Here is a 15,137-nt window from a genome sequence, read left to right as displayed (position 1 = left end):
ACCTACATATATTTTATGTTTTAAATTATATAATTCATAGGTACTTGAAATAAGTGTATAATTACTATGTCCCTACAAATCCTTGAGAGTTACTCAAAGAAGAATACCTTCTTCTCCTGCACCCTTCCCTCCTCTTCCTCTTTGCTCAGTGGTCCTTCTGGACTTGTTTAACTGGAGTGGGGGAGGACTTTTGTAAGATATTGCCTGAACTCAGAACTAACTCTCATTAGGTTTGAATGAAATTAACTATATGCATTTTTGGGGAGGACTGGGATAGGAGGAGGACCAGATATTTATTGTTTCAGTGGACATTAGTAAAAATATATTGATGTAGTCCTTTAATTTTCAAAAGTAACTAATGGGAGGCAATAATGTTAATTGTAGGAGAATGTTACTCTTAAGTGGATACATTTAATCTTGTTTAGTTCTGGTATGATTTTGGCATTAGCATTTGAAACTCAGTCTGGCATTTTTCAGAACTTTCCCATTTGGAAATGTCTTTTTAAAATTATTATGTACTATAGTGTTTTAATGAAAGGGATTTTTTTTTCATGTACCAGGTAGGGTTTTCTTGTCATTACAGTTTTAAATTGTTTTAAATCAAATTATCTACTCAAAAATGGAACACCCTATCATATCATATCATAGTTCACACCAAAATTTTCATTTTATTATATTATTTTGATTTATTGCAAGACTTTTTATACAGTTCTATTTTGTCAATCTTTTTGTGTTTGCATTTTGCAAATATTTTGCCTGAGCAATTATTGCTAGCATAATAGTCATCTCCCCCCCCCCCCTTTTTTTCCTGAAATGAATATGCTGACTGACTAAAAAATGTCGCTCATTCAAACTGATGTTAAATTTACTTTGAATTTTTTTTAGGTAGCCCAGCAGCGTTATCTCAGCTACAGGTAGATGATGAAATTATTGCTGTTAATAACACCAAGTTTTCAAATAAGGACACAGATAAGTTGGCAGAGGTCATGGCTAATGCACAAGAAACTGGAAAGCTAGTTGTAGATGTCAGGCGTTACGGAAAAAATGGTGAGGAGTTATTTGTTGCATGTGTCGTGTGTGTTCATACGTACTTATATTTGGTCTTTGGTTGAGGGTCTTGATTTACTGTAGCAACATTTTTATAAAAGGTATTTTATGATAATGTAAAAGAATTTGAATGTTGTCTTTAGTGTGTTGTCTGTAAACCTCTTCACTAGCAAATATACTGAAACTTATCATATCTAGGACCCAATTTGCATTCTACCATGAATTCATGTATTGAAGGACTTTGTGTTTGAAATTCTTCAATAATTACTTATAAGGTGCTGAATATTGCATTTGCTACAATTTTACGTATTCTAGTCTTTTTATCTGTAAAGGAAAACAGGGTAAATTATGTTCCTATTGTTGACTCTTAAGAAATATGTGTTTTATTATCATTCACAGCTCGAATGATAATTTAGTGGATGCATGATCTTGTCAATGCAGTCACTCCCTCCAATATTGCATAGTGTAACTCATCCACCCATTTCCACACACACACACACACACACACACACACACACACACACAGACATATATACATACATATATATATCTTCCCATGTATTCTTCATAGGGAACCTCTAATGTTCTGGAGCCCTTCTTTTAGTCTTTTAATGTTACTTGGATACCAATGCAGACAGTAGTAGTAGTAGTAGCAGTAGTAGTAGTACTAGTAGTACTAGTAGTGTTGGTAGCAGTAGTAGTAGCAGCAGTAGTAGTCATCATAGTAGTATTAATATTAATAACTAGCATTTTGTATAGGCTTTTTAAGGTTTATAGGATATTTCATTTACATGATCTCATTTGATTTTCTCCCTTTTGAGGAGGATGAATTACCTAGCCTCATCTCAGTCCCAACTATGACCAATTTTCTGATGATAATTTCATCATTTAATACTAAACCTTGGCATATGTTATATTTCAGTAAATTTGCTTGGGATTTGCTTTTTTTTTTTAAAATATAACCCTCTCTTTTGGGGAAGGTGGTCTGCTTATGAAAGCCCTAACACATTTCTCTGCTTCCTTCCTGATTTGTCTTTCAGTTTTGTGTTTGTATTTTTTTCCTCTTTGAATGTGTTGTCAGTAACGTTGTTCTTTCCACTTTGACATCTGCCTATACTCATTACTTGATCTCGATGTGCCAATCAGACTGGGGCAAAGACCAACCTTCCCTGCCATTTATACGGCATAAAACCCTCAATCTCACCAGTATGGCTACCAAAATTATAGGTTCACCTGAAACTAAGTGGATTGATGCAACTTCCGGAGTTTACAATTCAGACAAGGCTTCAAACCTTTCAATAAAGAGCGATTTCTCCAAAAGCCTTCAAAATTCTGTAAGTTTGATTTTTGAGAAGTGGGAAGTGGTTACATCAAGGGAAACTACAGTAGGAATTAGAGGGATTAGAAATTGGGACTAAAAGGTATTGTTTTTGTGTTTAGCCAAATTATAATACCTTTTATTTGCTCTAAGTTTTAGGAATGCTATGCAGTGGTAAGTTTGCACATATATTTTAGGGATGTTTACAGTATTATGCATTTTATGTGATGGTTTTGCATCACATAAAAAGCCAGAAGATTCCAGAACTGAGTTGCTATGTGTTTTCCATCAACCTTTCAACTTTCCTATATGCACATATATGAGAGTTGTATTAAAAAGAGCTGTAGAATATGATGTTTTCTATTGTATGTTTTTTGGTTGCAGCTAGATGGAAAGAAAATGTTAAAGAATGTCTGCAGTTTAAAGTTCTATAAAATGATTACCGATTTTATGCAGAGTATGTTTACATATATAGCAACATTTGATGTCTTTTTACATGTGAGATGAAAGTGAGAATTTAAATTTTAAGTTTTCAAAAAGATCATTTTATGAGAGTTTTTTAATTCTTAAAGTAGTTATTATTGTAGAGTTTTCAAAAGTAAAAGAATATTCTCTCTATGTAGGAGCTAGATGCTTCTTTTAAATGAAAATGTTTCTGTTAAATATGCATTTAACTTTGTTTTGAGAACATGATTATAATTTTTCTGGGACATTTCTCCTTAGAAATGTTTAGCTATCCTTCTGTGTTGTGAGAAAATAAAACATATATTTTTTACCTTCATTGCTAATACAAACCAATGAACTGAAATAGTAATTATACTTATAATATTTCCTGGAGAATTATGACTGGTTTACTTTAAAACCATCAACTCTCGTAGCTAGTCATTAAACCTTAAGCAAATGTTATATAGAATACTGAAATGTATTCAAGATTCAACTGCATTTAATAACCTACATCAATAGCTCACCAAGCTTACCTCTTTGGAAAATGTTTTCACTTAATGGGAATAACAATGTTAACTTGGTTCATGCATTATTAAAACCTGTTTGGAGAAAATAACATGAACTGCCTTCTCTCCCCTTTACAGAATATTGAAATGAAAGGAATAAATGGCATAAGTGGTGAAAACAGCTCTATTGAACCCAAAGGTAAATGCTGATGGTATCACACATCTCTCTGAAGAGAACAGGTGTACGACTCAGATTCTACTGTTGTAAAAATTAATAACTTTGAATGAAATAAAAACTGACCTGCTGCAAGTTGAAACTAAAAGTGCAGTAGTACCCAGATCCAGTTGCAACCAGATGGACTGGAGCTCAATTATACTAAGTGCTGAATAGCTTGGTGCTTAGCACATTGGCAGCAAGGTCTGGATTGCTGGATATGTTGATTGTGGCCTTTTCTGAGTAGAAAGGAAAATGAATAGGAAGGAGGTCAGTCCCTTCTCTAGATGAACTAAAATAAATATTCAGTCCAGATTTTGAAAGGGCTCATGAATCTTTCTTTCTTTTTTTAAAGATAGATATTTTTTAGTAGAGGAACAGTTGGGTGGCACGGTGGATTGAATGCTGGGCCTGCAGTCAGGAAGATTCATCTTTGTGAGTTCAAATCTGGCCTCAGATACTTATTAGCTGTGCGACCTTGGGCAAGTCACTTAAGCCTGTTTGCTTGAGTTTCCTCATCTGTAAAATGAGCTGGAGAAGGAAATGACAAACCACGCCAGTATCTTTGCCAAGAAAACTCCCGACAGGGTCACAGAGAGACTGAACAACATTTTATAGTAGAATAAAAAAGGGAAGAAATTAATTATGCATTTTTGCAAGCTTTGGCCGCTGTTTCTGAGTCAGAGCCTCTTTAGTGCTATTAGAAGCTCTGTTTGGCAGTTACCACTAGTGGAAGCAACTTCATGTGACGAAGCAGATAAGAAGACCTATGTTTGGGGGCAGCTGGGTTGCATAGTAGATAGGGTGCTGGACTTTGAGTCAGAAAGACTTGAGTTCATGTCCTACCTCAGATACTTACTAGTTGTGTGGCCCTAGTTAAGTCACTTAACCTTTCTCAGCCTCATTTTTCTCATCTGTAAAATGGAAATAATAATAGTATCTGTTTTCCAGGATTGTTTTGGACATCAAATGAGATAACATATGTTAAGAAAGTTAATCAATTAGCATTTATTAAGTGCCTACTGTCTACTGGGTACTGTTTTAGGTGATACAAAGGCATAAACTATCAAACACAAATAAAAAACAAACAAACACATACACACATACATACATAATACATAGAAAACAAAAACTACCCCCCCCCCAAAAAACAAAGAACAAAGTAGTCCTTGCTCTCAAGGAGCTCATAGTCCAAATGGGGAAACATCATGCAAGCAACTATGTACATGCAAACAACTATATACAAATAAGATGAATACAGAATAAATTGGGGACAGTCTCAGAGGAAAGACCCAAAAGTTTGTTTTGCAAACCTTCAGGTGCCATAAAAATGCTAGCTATTATTTTTGGGAAGATATATTACATGCTAATGACCTTGGAACTGTATTGGTACCAGTCTGCCTTGATACAGGCTTAAGTTTGGTACCTTTGAACATGAAATGTCCAGGCCTGAAAATTTTGTATAAATTCACAAATTAACCGCATCTCTCCCTTCTTTCTTACATAGCCTTTCAAAAAATTGCCTTGAATAGATATTACTATAATTTTGAGTTTTTATATTACATACTTTATTTGAGGAGACTTTTATAAAAATTACCTCCCTTGTGTTCATGATTCTGTTAGGTTTAGGTCTGATATTGCTGGATTTTACAGTTTGATGAATCCTTAGGATGTTGTGTACATCTTTAAAATTCATGTGTAGAAAAAAAGGACTGACCTTCGGCTAGTAAATTAGTGTCAAGTGACAATATTATCTGCATTCTTTTGGACTGATCCTGGTGGAATAGTTTTTAGTCTAACACCATGTGAAAAATCAATGAGAGCTAATAGAATTTAATTTACACTACTTGTTCTGTAATTTGATTAATCTTTCTCATTGTATCTATAAGATCTTGAAACTGGATCTAGATTTTCTAGAAATACTGATATGTTTTCAGGATAATTTAATTGAATTTTTTCTTTTATTTTCATATTCTAACCTCCCCTCTCCCACAATTTAGAGGTCAGCTCTCATTTCTGATATTTCTATGTGGTTGTTTTCCTCTCCCTTTTTAGGTAGTGGTTCACTATAGTAGATAAAGTATGTGAAGATGGCTCTGTTATTGAGTGGCTCTTGTATAGTGGAGATGAGTATACTTCAATGCACAGCCGTTTTTTAAAATGAGATTTCCCTTAAGAATACACTCAATATGGATGGAAAATGAGAGCCTTTTAAGTTGGGTATTATGTACTTTGACTGCCATAGCTGAAGCTATGTTATATCCCTCTGGTAAAATGTGTTACTGAATCAGTTTACTACTTTTACTAATTTGAATGCTAAGTAACCTACTAAAAACATCTGTGTATGTGCATTAAAGCATTCCATATCCTCCATTGCCTTCAGTTTTTTTTTTAGTAGTATTAAAAGAAAGGCGTGACTGCCTCATGAGGCAAGAAGCTTCTCATCACTGAAGGCGTTAAAGCAGAGGCTATTGTCTATGATGTGGTAGAGACAAATCATGTGTCCCTAGGGTGTTGGACAAGATCAATCATTCCACAAGCATGTCTTAAGTACTTATTGTGTGCAAGATGACCTCGGTGGTCTCTTTCAGATGTCAGTTTTTATGAAATGTCATTTGTTTTCCATGGGTTATAGATTAAAATGAGTGAGATGTGATATTGATTTACTTTGTTTTTCATTTTTTTTAACCAGCATCTGAACCTATTTCTTTGAAAAACTTAAAAAGGCGATCACAATTTTTTGAACAAGGTAAACTACACAGCTAACATTTCATGTACCTTCATGAAAATGTTCCCACTATATTTTCTTCCTAACTGGTCTGTGGTGCTGGGTACTAAGCCTCTTCAACATCATTTGTTGTTGTTATGACCAAGCAACATAATCCATTTCCATTCTTTCCCCAGGGTCATCAGGTTTTTCTTACAGTTCATGGGTCTACCTTTGTGGTAATGGGTCTTTGTGTGTCCTTTTTATACCTGTAAAACTTTTTTTCCCCTCTTAAACTGAAATGCTGTTGAAATAAAAAAACAAAAACACAACACTTCTTTCCACTGGGTAACAGTAAGAAATGAGGAACTTTGTTCAAGCCTGACTGCTCCCTGTATAATTTATACTATTAGATTACACCAACATATACTTAATTGTGAGTTTTAAAGGGTTTTTGATATAGATATATTTTCATTTTGGAAATAAGTTCTTTAATAGTAAAGATCAAGTTTGTTTGGAGGGGACTTTTTTTTTCCCCTCAAAGGAGAGTCCTAGAAGGGATTGGTGCTTGTGTACTGCCCTTTTAATTTGGAAGTGACAAAGTGGTTCAATTATGGAAGCAGGAAGCATGGGAGTCTGAATTTTTGAAAGATAACTCTATGTTGGCGTAGTCTTATGGAGCTGCTGCCTTTTGTTGTGCTCTCTGCATGCTGTATTTTTTTCACATTTTCATATTTGTCTAATACTTTACCTTGATAACTGTCATGTCTCAACTTTGTGTTATCGATGAGAACTTAAAAATAAGAGCCAACGTCTGAAAGGTGGTGGCACATTCCAATTGAGATGTGCTGCTAATTTCTTATGTTACTGCTTCTTACTTTTAAGATTATTGAAATATTGACAAACTAGCTTGATGACAACTTGTAATTTTCCTTGGTTTGAACATATTAAGTATGGAATTGATCATACATTTCTTCTCTAGTGCATTCTAAGCTTCCTTGTGGACCTGTCAATCAAGCAATTTTTATCATTGAGTCTCTATGTGTAAATTATATTTGTGCTCTCATCTTAGTGTGTTTGATTCTTTTGCTAAAAAACAATTTTCTAAAGCCAAGTAACTTGAAATATTATACTCCCTACCCCAACTGGCCAGGATAAAACAACTAACTCTTTCCCTCATTCTAGTTTTGGCATACTTTTCTCTAACAGACATTTTTCAGAGGAGATGATTTTTTAAAGATTTTGACACAGTTTTGTTTTAATGTAGCACGTTGTAATTCCCATTAACTCATTTAGTAATACCTGATGTTTTAGAAAACATAAAAAATACAGTCTGTGGTATGTTTTCTCTCATTTTTATCAACATAGCATTCATATATATGTATATATGTATAGCATTCATATATATGTATATATGTATAGCATTCATATATATGTACATATGTATAGCATTCATATATATATATATATCAGGAGAACACAAAGAACAAAATAAAGATGATAACCTTATATTTCACTGTAAGGGGAACTGCAAATGAAACATTCACTCTATAGTGAGTATATTTTAGTGGTTATGTCTTGGTTATAAAATGAAATTTAAATCAATGCAAACACTTAAAATATTGCTGTTATTGTGATATGCCGTATATCTGAACATTTTATGTTGACTGGTTCTAGTTGAACCTTAAACTTTTTAGGTGTTAGAAAAACAACTTCCAGTAGTAAGGGAAGCTGTGTCTGTGAAAGGGAGAACACTGCAAACCTTCCCTGTAAGTTCAGGAATATACCAACAAAGCAAGCTAAACAGGACTGCTTTTATCTTTTTCCACTGATATCTTGGAATATGACTAGTCACTGATGGAACTCAGGAATGAATAGGTTTAAAAAATTAATGTCACTAAAAAACCTGAATATTAGTGTATAAGATACACAATAATATAATTTGGGGGAGGGAAAATGTCTTATTAGTAAATTTCTAACTTAATGTATTTTCCTGTTATAACACAGGAAGTTCTGATTCTGTGGTGCCTGATGTAAGTAATATTTATTTGTTTCATTGGAGTATATAAAATGAATTTTGTGGGTGGGATTGCTAATTTCTATGCAGACATATCTGTTATTCTTTGGTATAAGTTGCAAGAAGTATTAGCAAACTATCCGAATTGAAAATGTCAGTGGTTTTAAAAACCACAAATTAAAAACTTCACAAAACGTTTAGTGCAGATCAAAGAAAAGTGTGGTACTCCTATAAATTATAATCTTGCATCTTTGTGGATGCAGTTTAGTATTTCACCTATCCAAATTAATTTAATAAGTTACATATTTTCCTTCCTTTTCTTACTGACTCTCTTGTGAAACATTAGCTTCCAGTTCCAACTATCAATGCTCCAAGTCGCTGGGCTTGGGATCAAGAGGAAGAGAGGAAACGACAGGAAAAATGGCAGAAAGAACAGGATCGTTTGTTGCAAGTAAAGATGAATTATGCAAATAATTAGAGCCTAAATATTGTCTATTACTTGTCTTTGCCTGGTCAATCCCACAATTTATTCAAAGGCATTGCTAGAAAGGGATTATTTAAAAAGAAAAAAAAGAGTGATAAAGTTTAACTTTGGAGAAGAGATAATAAAATACATTCTCTTCATTGGAGAGGTGAGTTGCCATGCATATACTGGAAAACTCGGTGGATATATTAGATAGTTTTACACGGTTGTTCCCTTGCACTCCCAATCCCCATTTTCTCTTTCTTTTTTATTCTTTGTTACAATGTTTTCAGGTTAGACAAAGAGAGAGGGTTACATTTGGAAAATGATTCAAAAACAAAAGTTATCAGTGAAAATAAAAAAAAGAAAATCTTATTAAATCCACAAAGTAGTGACATAATTGAAAAATTTCTGTTGAGTTTGGTTGTAAATGAAGGAATGAATCAATTAATTATTACTTATTCATTAAGTGCTAATTCTGTGCTAAGTGCCAGGATTAAAAAAAAAAAAAAAGGAAAAACAGTCCCTTCCCTCAAGGAGTCAAGGAGTTTTCATTCTAGTGGAGAAGACAAAATGTGAATAAATAGATACATTTAAAATACATAAAGTAAATTGAATGAATCCTTAGACAGGGGAAAGCTATAACAGCTGAGGGGTGGGGAAGAGACCAGTAAAGTGGCATTAGAGCTGAGTCTTGAAAAAAGCCATTGATGACATCATGGGGCCAGTTAGGATGAAGAAATAGAAGACCACTAATGGAGTGTGGTATGTGAGAAATGATTAGTAAAGGAAGTATAGTATAGTATAGTATAGTATAGTATAGTATGGTATAGTGTAGTATAGTATAGTATAGTATAATATAGTACAGTATAGTACAGTATAGGAAGATGGTATCATACCTGGAGAGAAGTAAAGTTTAAGAAGAATGAAAATGTAGGAAGAAACCAGGTTGTGAAGAGCTTTAAATGTGAAATAAAAGACTTATAGTTGATTCTATGAGTAGCAGAAGGCCATTGGAGTTTATTGAGTAGGGAAAATGACAGAGGTCATTTCAGGAAAATACTTTGGCAATCATGTTGAAAATGGAATAGAATGGGGATGGGCTTGAGGCAGGGAAACCAATGAGGAGGCTGTTCTGTAGTTCAGGAGAAAGGTGATGAAGGCCTGAATTATGGTGGTGACTGTGAATGGAGAGAAGGAGATATGAAAAGTGTTGTGGAGGTAGAAATGACAAGATTTGGTAACTGACTAGTTAGATGAGTGAAAGTGAGGATCTGAGGATGACAATAAGGTTGTGAACCTGGGTGACTGGGAGAATGTTGGTGCCCCCAAAGTAATAGTGAAATTCAGAAAAGGACAGAATTTTGGGGAAAAGAAAATGAGCTCTGTTTTAGTCATATTGAATTTGAAATGCCTCTGGATCATCCTGTACAAGATGTCCAAAAGGCAGTTGGTGATGTGAAAATGGAGCTCAGGAGAATTGCCAGGACTAAATAGAGAGATATGGAAATATATCTGCATAGATATAGTCATTAAATGCATATTGACCTCTGTATCTCAAAGGGAGATACCTTTGTTATGTTGAGAAGCTTTTAGGCAGTCCAGCTTTTTTGGTTGTAGTATGTGATGTTCTCCATAAATATTCAGAAAAGATTAAGATCATATACCTTTAAAAAACAAAACAAACCCATGCTTAAATTTTGCTTGATCTTCCGTTGTCCATGAAATGCTTGTTTTCTTTATTACATCCTGTCTGACAAAGTTTTCCTGTTATTTTTAATTAGATAATTTTTAATGAATTTAAAACAGAGTAATAATGAAAGGTAAAAAAGAAACCAAAACTCTAGTACTTCATTGTCTATTTTAATGGAACCCAGGAAATTTGACATATATGGGCTTAATGTGTGATACGTTAAATTTAAAAAGGAAGTACTTTGTACCAAATGAAACATTACATGTAAAAGTTTAGAGTTGTTAACAACCATGCTAACTTGAAAAGCCGCTAATTTAAGAATAAAAGCATCTTTCTTTGATGGTTAACATTCTGCCTTTCTTAATAGGAAAAGTATCAACGTGAACAGGAAAAACTGAGGGAAAAGTGGCAGAGGGCTCAACAAGAGGCCGAGAAAGAGAACTCAAAGTACTTAGATGAGGTAGTGTTGGCATACGCCTTCCCCTTTTCTGTCCCTTCATTTCACTGATGAAATTGAGTTTAGGAAAAGAAATCCTCTATTTGGCCAGTCTCTCAAAAAGGTTTGCCTATGTAGTTCTTTTCAAAGACAGACTTTGGTATGCATGCGCCAGTATTTTGCTGGATAGTTAAGCTTTTCTTCTAACTCCTTTGTAAGTATAGTAATAAAATAGCAGAAAGGTCTGCGTCTTTTAAAAAATTACTTTAAAGGAATCTAAAATTAACCATCTTCTCTCTTTATTAGAGCTGAAGTATCCATGTGTTTTCATAAGTCAGTGTTTTCTTTTGATGTTTTTTTTTTTAAAGTAGTTACTGGCTCAGGGATAGGATGAACACCATTTAAAATAAATGCTAACAAATGTATGTGTTCTGTGTCTATTGACACACATATGCATGTCTCTCTCTCTGTTCTTATTTTCCCCCCTTTTATATAGGAACAGATGGTATTAAACTCAAATAACGTTTCTCTCACCTCGCGTGAGCCTGCTCTTGCCAACTGGGAAACAAATTGGAGAGAAGAGATTTATCCTTCAGACAAGGAAAAAAACAGAGCAGAGGAGGAAGAAAGAGTCCGTCATGAAGAACAGAAGAGGAAATTAGAAGAACAACTTCTCCTTGAGAAAGAGAGGAAAATAAAGGAACTGGAGGAAGAAGCGGAGCAGAAGCGGCGGGCAGAGATAGAGGAGCAGAGGCAGCGGGCAGAGGTAGAGGAGCAGAGGCGGCGGGCAGAGATAGAGGAGCAGAGGCGGCGGGCAGAGATAGAGGAGCAGAGGCGCAGGGCAGAGAAAGAGAAAGAAACTTCAGTGCAGATATATCAGTATAAAAGGTTGGTGCCACAGTCAAAGTGCTCTTGTATTTTTTCTCCTTGTCTGAATCAGACACATCTATTGTTAGCTTATGGTTGCAATTATAGGCCTGTTTATAGTCTGTAACACATAATTTGAAAATGACTTGTTTTGACTCAGGCACACAGCTGCCCCAGGATTCTATCAAGAAAGAGGACACCGTCTCATTTATTTATGCACTTGGACAAAGTTTTGTCCTCACATCTCTTCTCTGTCTGCGCTTTTTCACCACAGTAAATTCACTCACAGCTTCAACTATCACCTCTCTGTTAGGACTTATTCAAAAATAGGAATCTCCAGTCTGAACTTCTCTTCTGAGCTCCAGACTTCATATCTATCTCTCTATCTCTCTATATATACATACACACATAACATATACATACATGTATATATGTATTTATATATAAGAAAATATCTCCATTTGAACGTCCCATTTCCACCTTAAATTTAACATTTCCAAAGCCAAATGTCTTGTCATCAACTTTTTTGTTTTTGTTTTTAAGTTTATTTTTATTCATTTTTAACATTCAATAAAAAAAAAAGTTGTTCCAAATTTGTTCCCTCCAGCACCTCCCCCATTCATTAGAAGGCAAGCAATATGATATCAATTTAGTTACCAACTATTAAGCACCTATTTTATGCTAGATACTGTGCTAGATGCTAGGGATACAAAAATAGTAAATAAAACAATATCTATTTGCAAGGGTCTTCTTTCCTAATGGAGAAGAAAACAACTACATATAAAAATATATACAACAGAAATTTAAATTGAAAAATACATACATGTATGTATATTTGTCAAACATAAGGTAATTTGGCAGACCTTAGCAGTTAGGGGAATCAGGAAGAGCTTTATGCAGAAGATGGCACCTATCCTTTGTATTAAAAGAAAAGAGAGAGTCTGTGAGGCTGAGGTAATGAGGCAGTGCATTCCAGGCATGTGGAAGAGTCGTTGCTAAAGCCCCAGACAGGAGAGGGAATGTTGTGCATGAAGAACAAAGACAGGGTCAGGATTTCAACTCTTGACTTGTGGATTGTGTTGGTTAAATTACAAAGTAGTGCATCTCCATCTTAATTCTGTTTTATATGAGAAAGAATCCTATTTGAATTTTTTACTTCCAGAATTTTGAAAAGGAAATCTAAAGAACAAACATAAAAGTTGCTTGAAAGGTCTTGCTCATACCTCAGTTTAGATCTTGTCTAACCTGGAATCATGAATGTGCTACTGAAAGATTTGGAATTTAGCTTTTTAAAATACCTTTGGTGTCTTTATGGTGGAAACACTTTATTCTTTATACTAAAAACTTTTTTTTTCTCAGTAGTCATTGGGAATATTATTCTTTTGTAGGATTAATTATCTTGCAAATGTAGAAAAAATCTTTTAACCTTAATATTTTAAATTTAAGAAAATTCCTTTTCCATTTTTTAGGCCTGTTGATCCCTTTGAAATATCAAAGCGAGGAGATGACTCAACAAATCTACTTCCTAGTGACAGGTTTGTAAAACAACATTACTGCCAAGTGGGTAATAATTTGGCTTTAGTTGATGTCTCAACGATGAGCCTAGACTTTTTTGGAATCCCAGTCTCAACTCCTTGCAGAATTAACTCAGCCCTTTGTCCTTTGGGAGAGAAATGGAATGCTTGGCAGTCTACTTAACTTTTGGAATAAGAAGTGTGGTGTGAGAAATACATGGGGTTTACACAAAAATAGAAGTCCTACATGGATAGCAGAGAAGGAAATGATGGCATCTATTTAGGACAGTTTGACTTGAAACTTCAAGTTAAATTTTGAGAGATGGGGAAAGAAGTGTAGACATTTAGGAAACTATTTCTTAAAAATTTCTCTCTGAAACATTTGATTAACTTAAAATAGTACTTATCAATTTTCCCCCCCAAATTAAGCCAGTTAGGTCTATTATAGTCTCTAGACCAATGTTTCAATGAACTCTTTATAGCTGTTATCTTCAGTGGGTTTTGAATGTGCTTCTGCCTTAAGTATTTTTTGCCTTTGGTGAAAACTGGTAGAAAAACTTCAATCATATGATAATCCATTGCATAATTGAATATGACATAGAGCTGACCGTAAAGAAAAGAGAGAATTGAGTAGAGGTACATTGATCTTGGACCTCAGAACAAAGTATTGATGAGTGATCCTCTTTGTAATTATCCTCTCCTGTATTATATGTGCATTTACACATGCATTTCTATACATATATACACATACATGCATTTACAATACACACATACATTTACAATACATTTATATACCCATAAACACATACATGCATTTATACATATATTGATATATATACACACATACGTACATAGACACACAATTCATTTATATGCATATTTGTATATATAAATATATGTATATATGTTTATGGATGTATGTGCATATATATATGTATCTTTATATATCTTATGGGATTATATATAGGTTGGTAAAAAGGAACTTTGCCTTTCTTGAGGAATTAATTTATTTATAGAAGTCTGGCTCATGTAATTTAGTACCTTGGGGAAAACTAATTAGTATGCCAAGACAGTAACCTTGGTAGCATTAGGAATCTTGATGCAGTATCTTATCTCCAGGCAGTAATGCTATATCTTGCTATGGAGATCTTAATGAATTTTGCCAGGTTTCTGGTAATGAAATTATTATTTTTAAGGTAAGTAAATAATAGTAACTTTTGGTCACAAATAGTAGGTAGCCTTTTTCATTTATTTAGTGTCTAAGACAATTTAGATCTAATTTTCTGACCTGTCTATTCAAGTACATGGGGTTGCAAACATACCGGGTGAAATTGTCTCCAAGTTTTCATAATGGCAGAAATATTGAACTTTCATTCTTTAAAGGTGGTAAATAGCACATTTTCTCCATTCACCTTAATAACTGAAGTTGCTTAATATTACTCCTTATAGTTGGAATAAGAGAGTAAATCATGTTCGGGTTTAGATTCACAAGCTATACCCTTTTGGAAAGTTAGGTTCTTTAAGAAATGACATTGATTCTTTGGGGATCTAGGATGCCGTTTACCATATTGCTGCTTCAGAGCAGCAAATGGTACTCTTCTAGCCTTATGGAGTTGATATAATTTATCAAGAATGTTGATTAGATATTGGGATAATTCCTTTGTAGGAATCAATGAAAGTTTCTTTATATCAACCTCATGAGTTTGAGTAATGGAAACAGTCATTCCTATTTTAAGGAGAAAATGGATGTGCAAAAATAATCTAAAAAAATTGTGTTAACCATTGTAGAAATCTAGAGAAAGTGTATAGATGAATTTCTTTTCACCATTATCATGTAGAAGTTCTCTGTATTCAGAGTTTTATGAGCTAGTCTCTGCTAGTTAAAGTCTCATACATAGAAGATTCAGTTCT

General features: G+C 34.0%; 1 protein-coding gene across 6 annotated transcripts in view; it reads left to right on the top strand.

The window, feature by feature from the left end:
• LMO7 (LIM domain 7) overlaps window positions 1-15,137 on the top strand; it is a 244,468-nt gene that overhangs the window by 213,332 nt on the left and 15,999 nt on the right. For 3 of the 6 annotated variants that reach the window (XM_027844564.1, XM_027844563.1, XM_027844562.1), the window contains 9 exons: window positions 886-1,047; window positions 2,275-2,381; window positions 3,454-3,514; window positions 6,222-6,278; window positions 8,244-8,269; window positions 8,600-8,704; window positions 10,777-10,869; window positions 11,342-11,733; window positions 13,182-13,247. In XM_027844564.1, coding sequence (XP_027700365.1) covers window positions 886-1,047; window positions 2,275-2,381; window positions 3,454-3,514; window positions 6,222-6,278; window positions 8,244-8,269; window positions 8,600-8,704; window positions 10,777-10,869; window positions 11,342-11,733; window positions 13,182-13,247 — 1,069 coding nt within the window. Of the gene's footprint in view, window positions 1-885; window positions 1,048-2,193; window positions 2,382-3,453; window positions 3,515-6,221; window positions 6,279-8,243; window positions 8,270-8,599; window positions 8,705-10,776; window positions 10,870-11,341; window positions 11,734-13,181; window positions 13,248-15,137 lie in introns of all 6 variants that reach the window. The other 3 variants (XM_027844561.1, XM_027844560.1, XM_027844559.1) reach the window with 1 other exon arrangement.

The sequence above is a fragment of the Vombatus ursinus genome, unplaced genomic scaffold (assembly GCF_900497805.2).
Source record: "Vombatus ursinus unplaced genomic scaffold, bare-nosed wombat genome assembly UNPS02014942.1, whole genome shotgun sequence".
NCBI lineage: Eukaryota > Metazoa > Chordata > Mammalia > Diprotodontia > Vombatidae > Vombatus > Vombatus ursinus.
The sequence above is the reverse complement of the archived record's forward strand: the minus strand, read 5'-3'. Positions and strand labels throughout refer to the sequence as shown.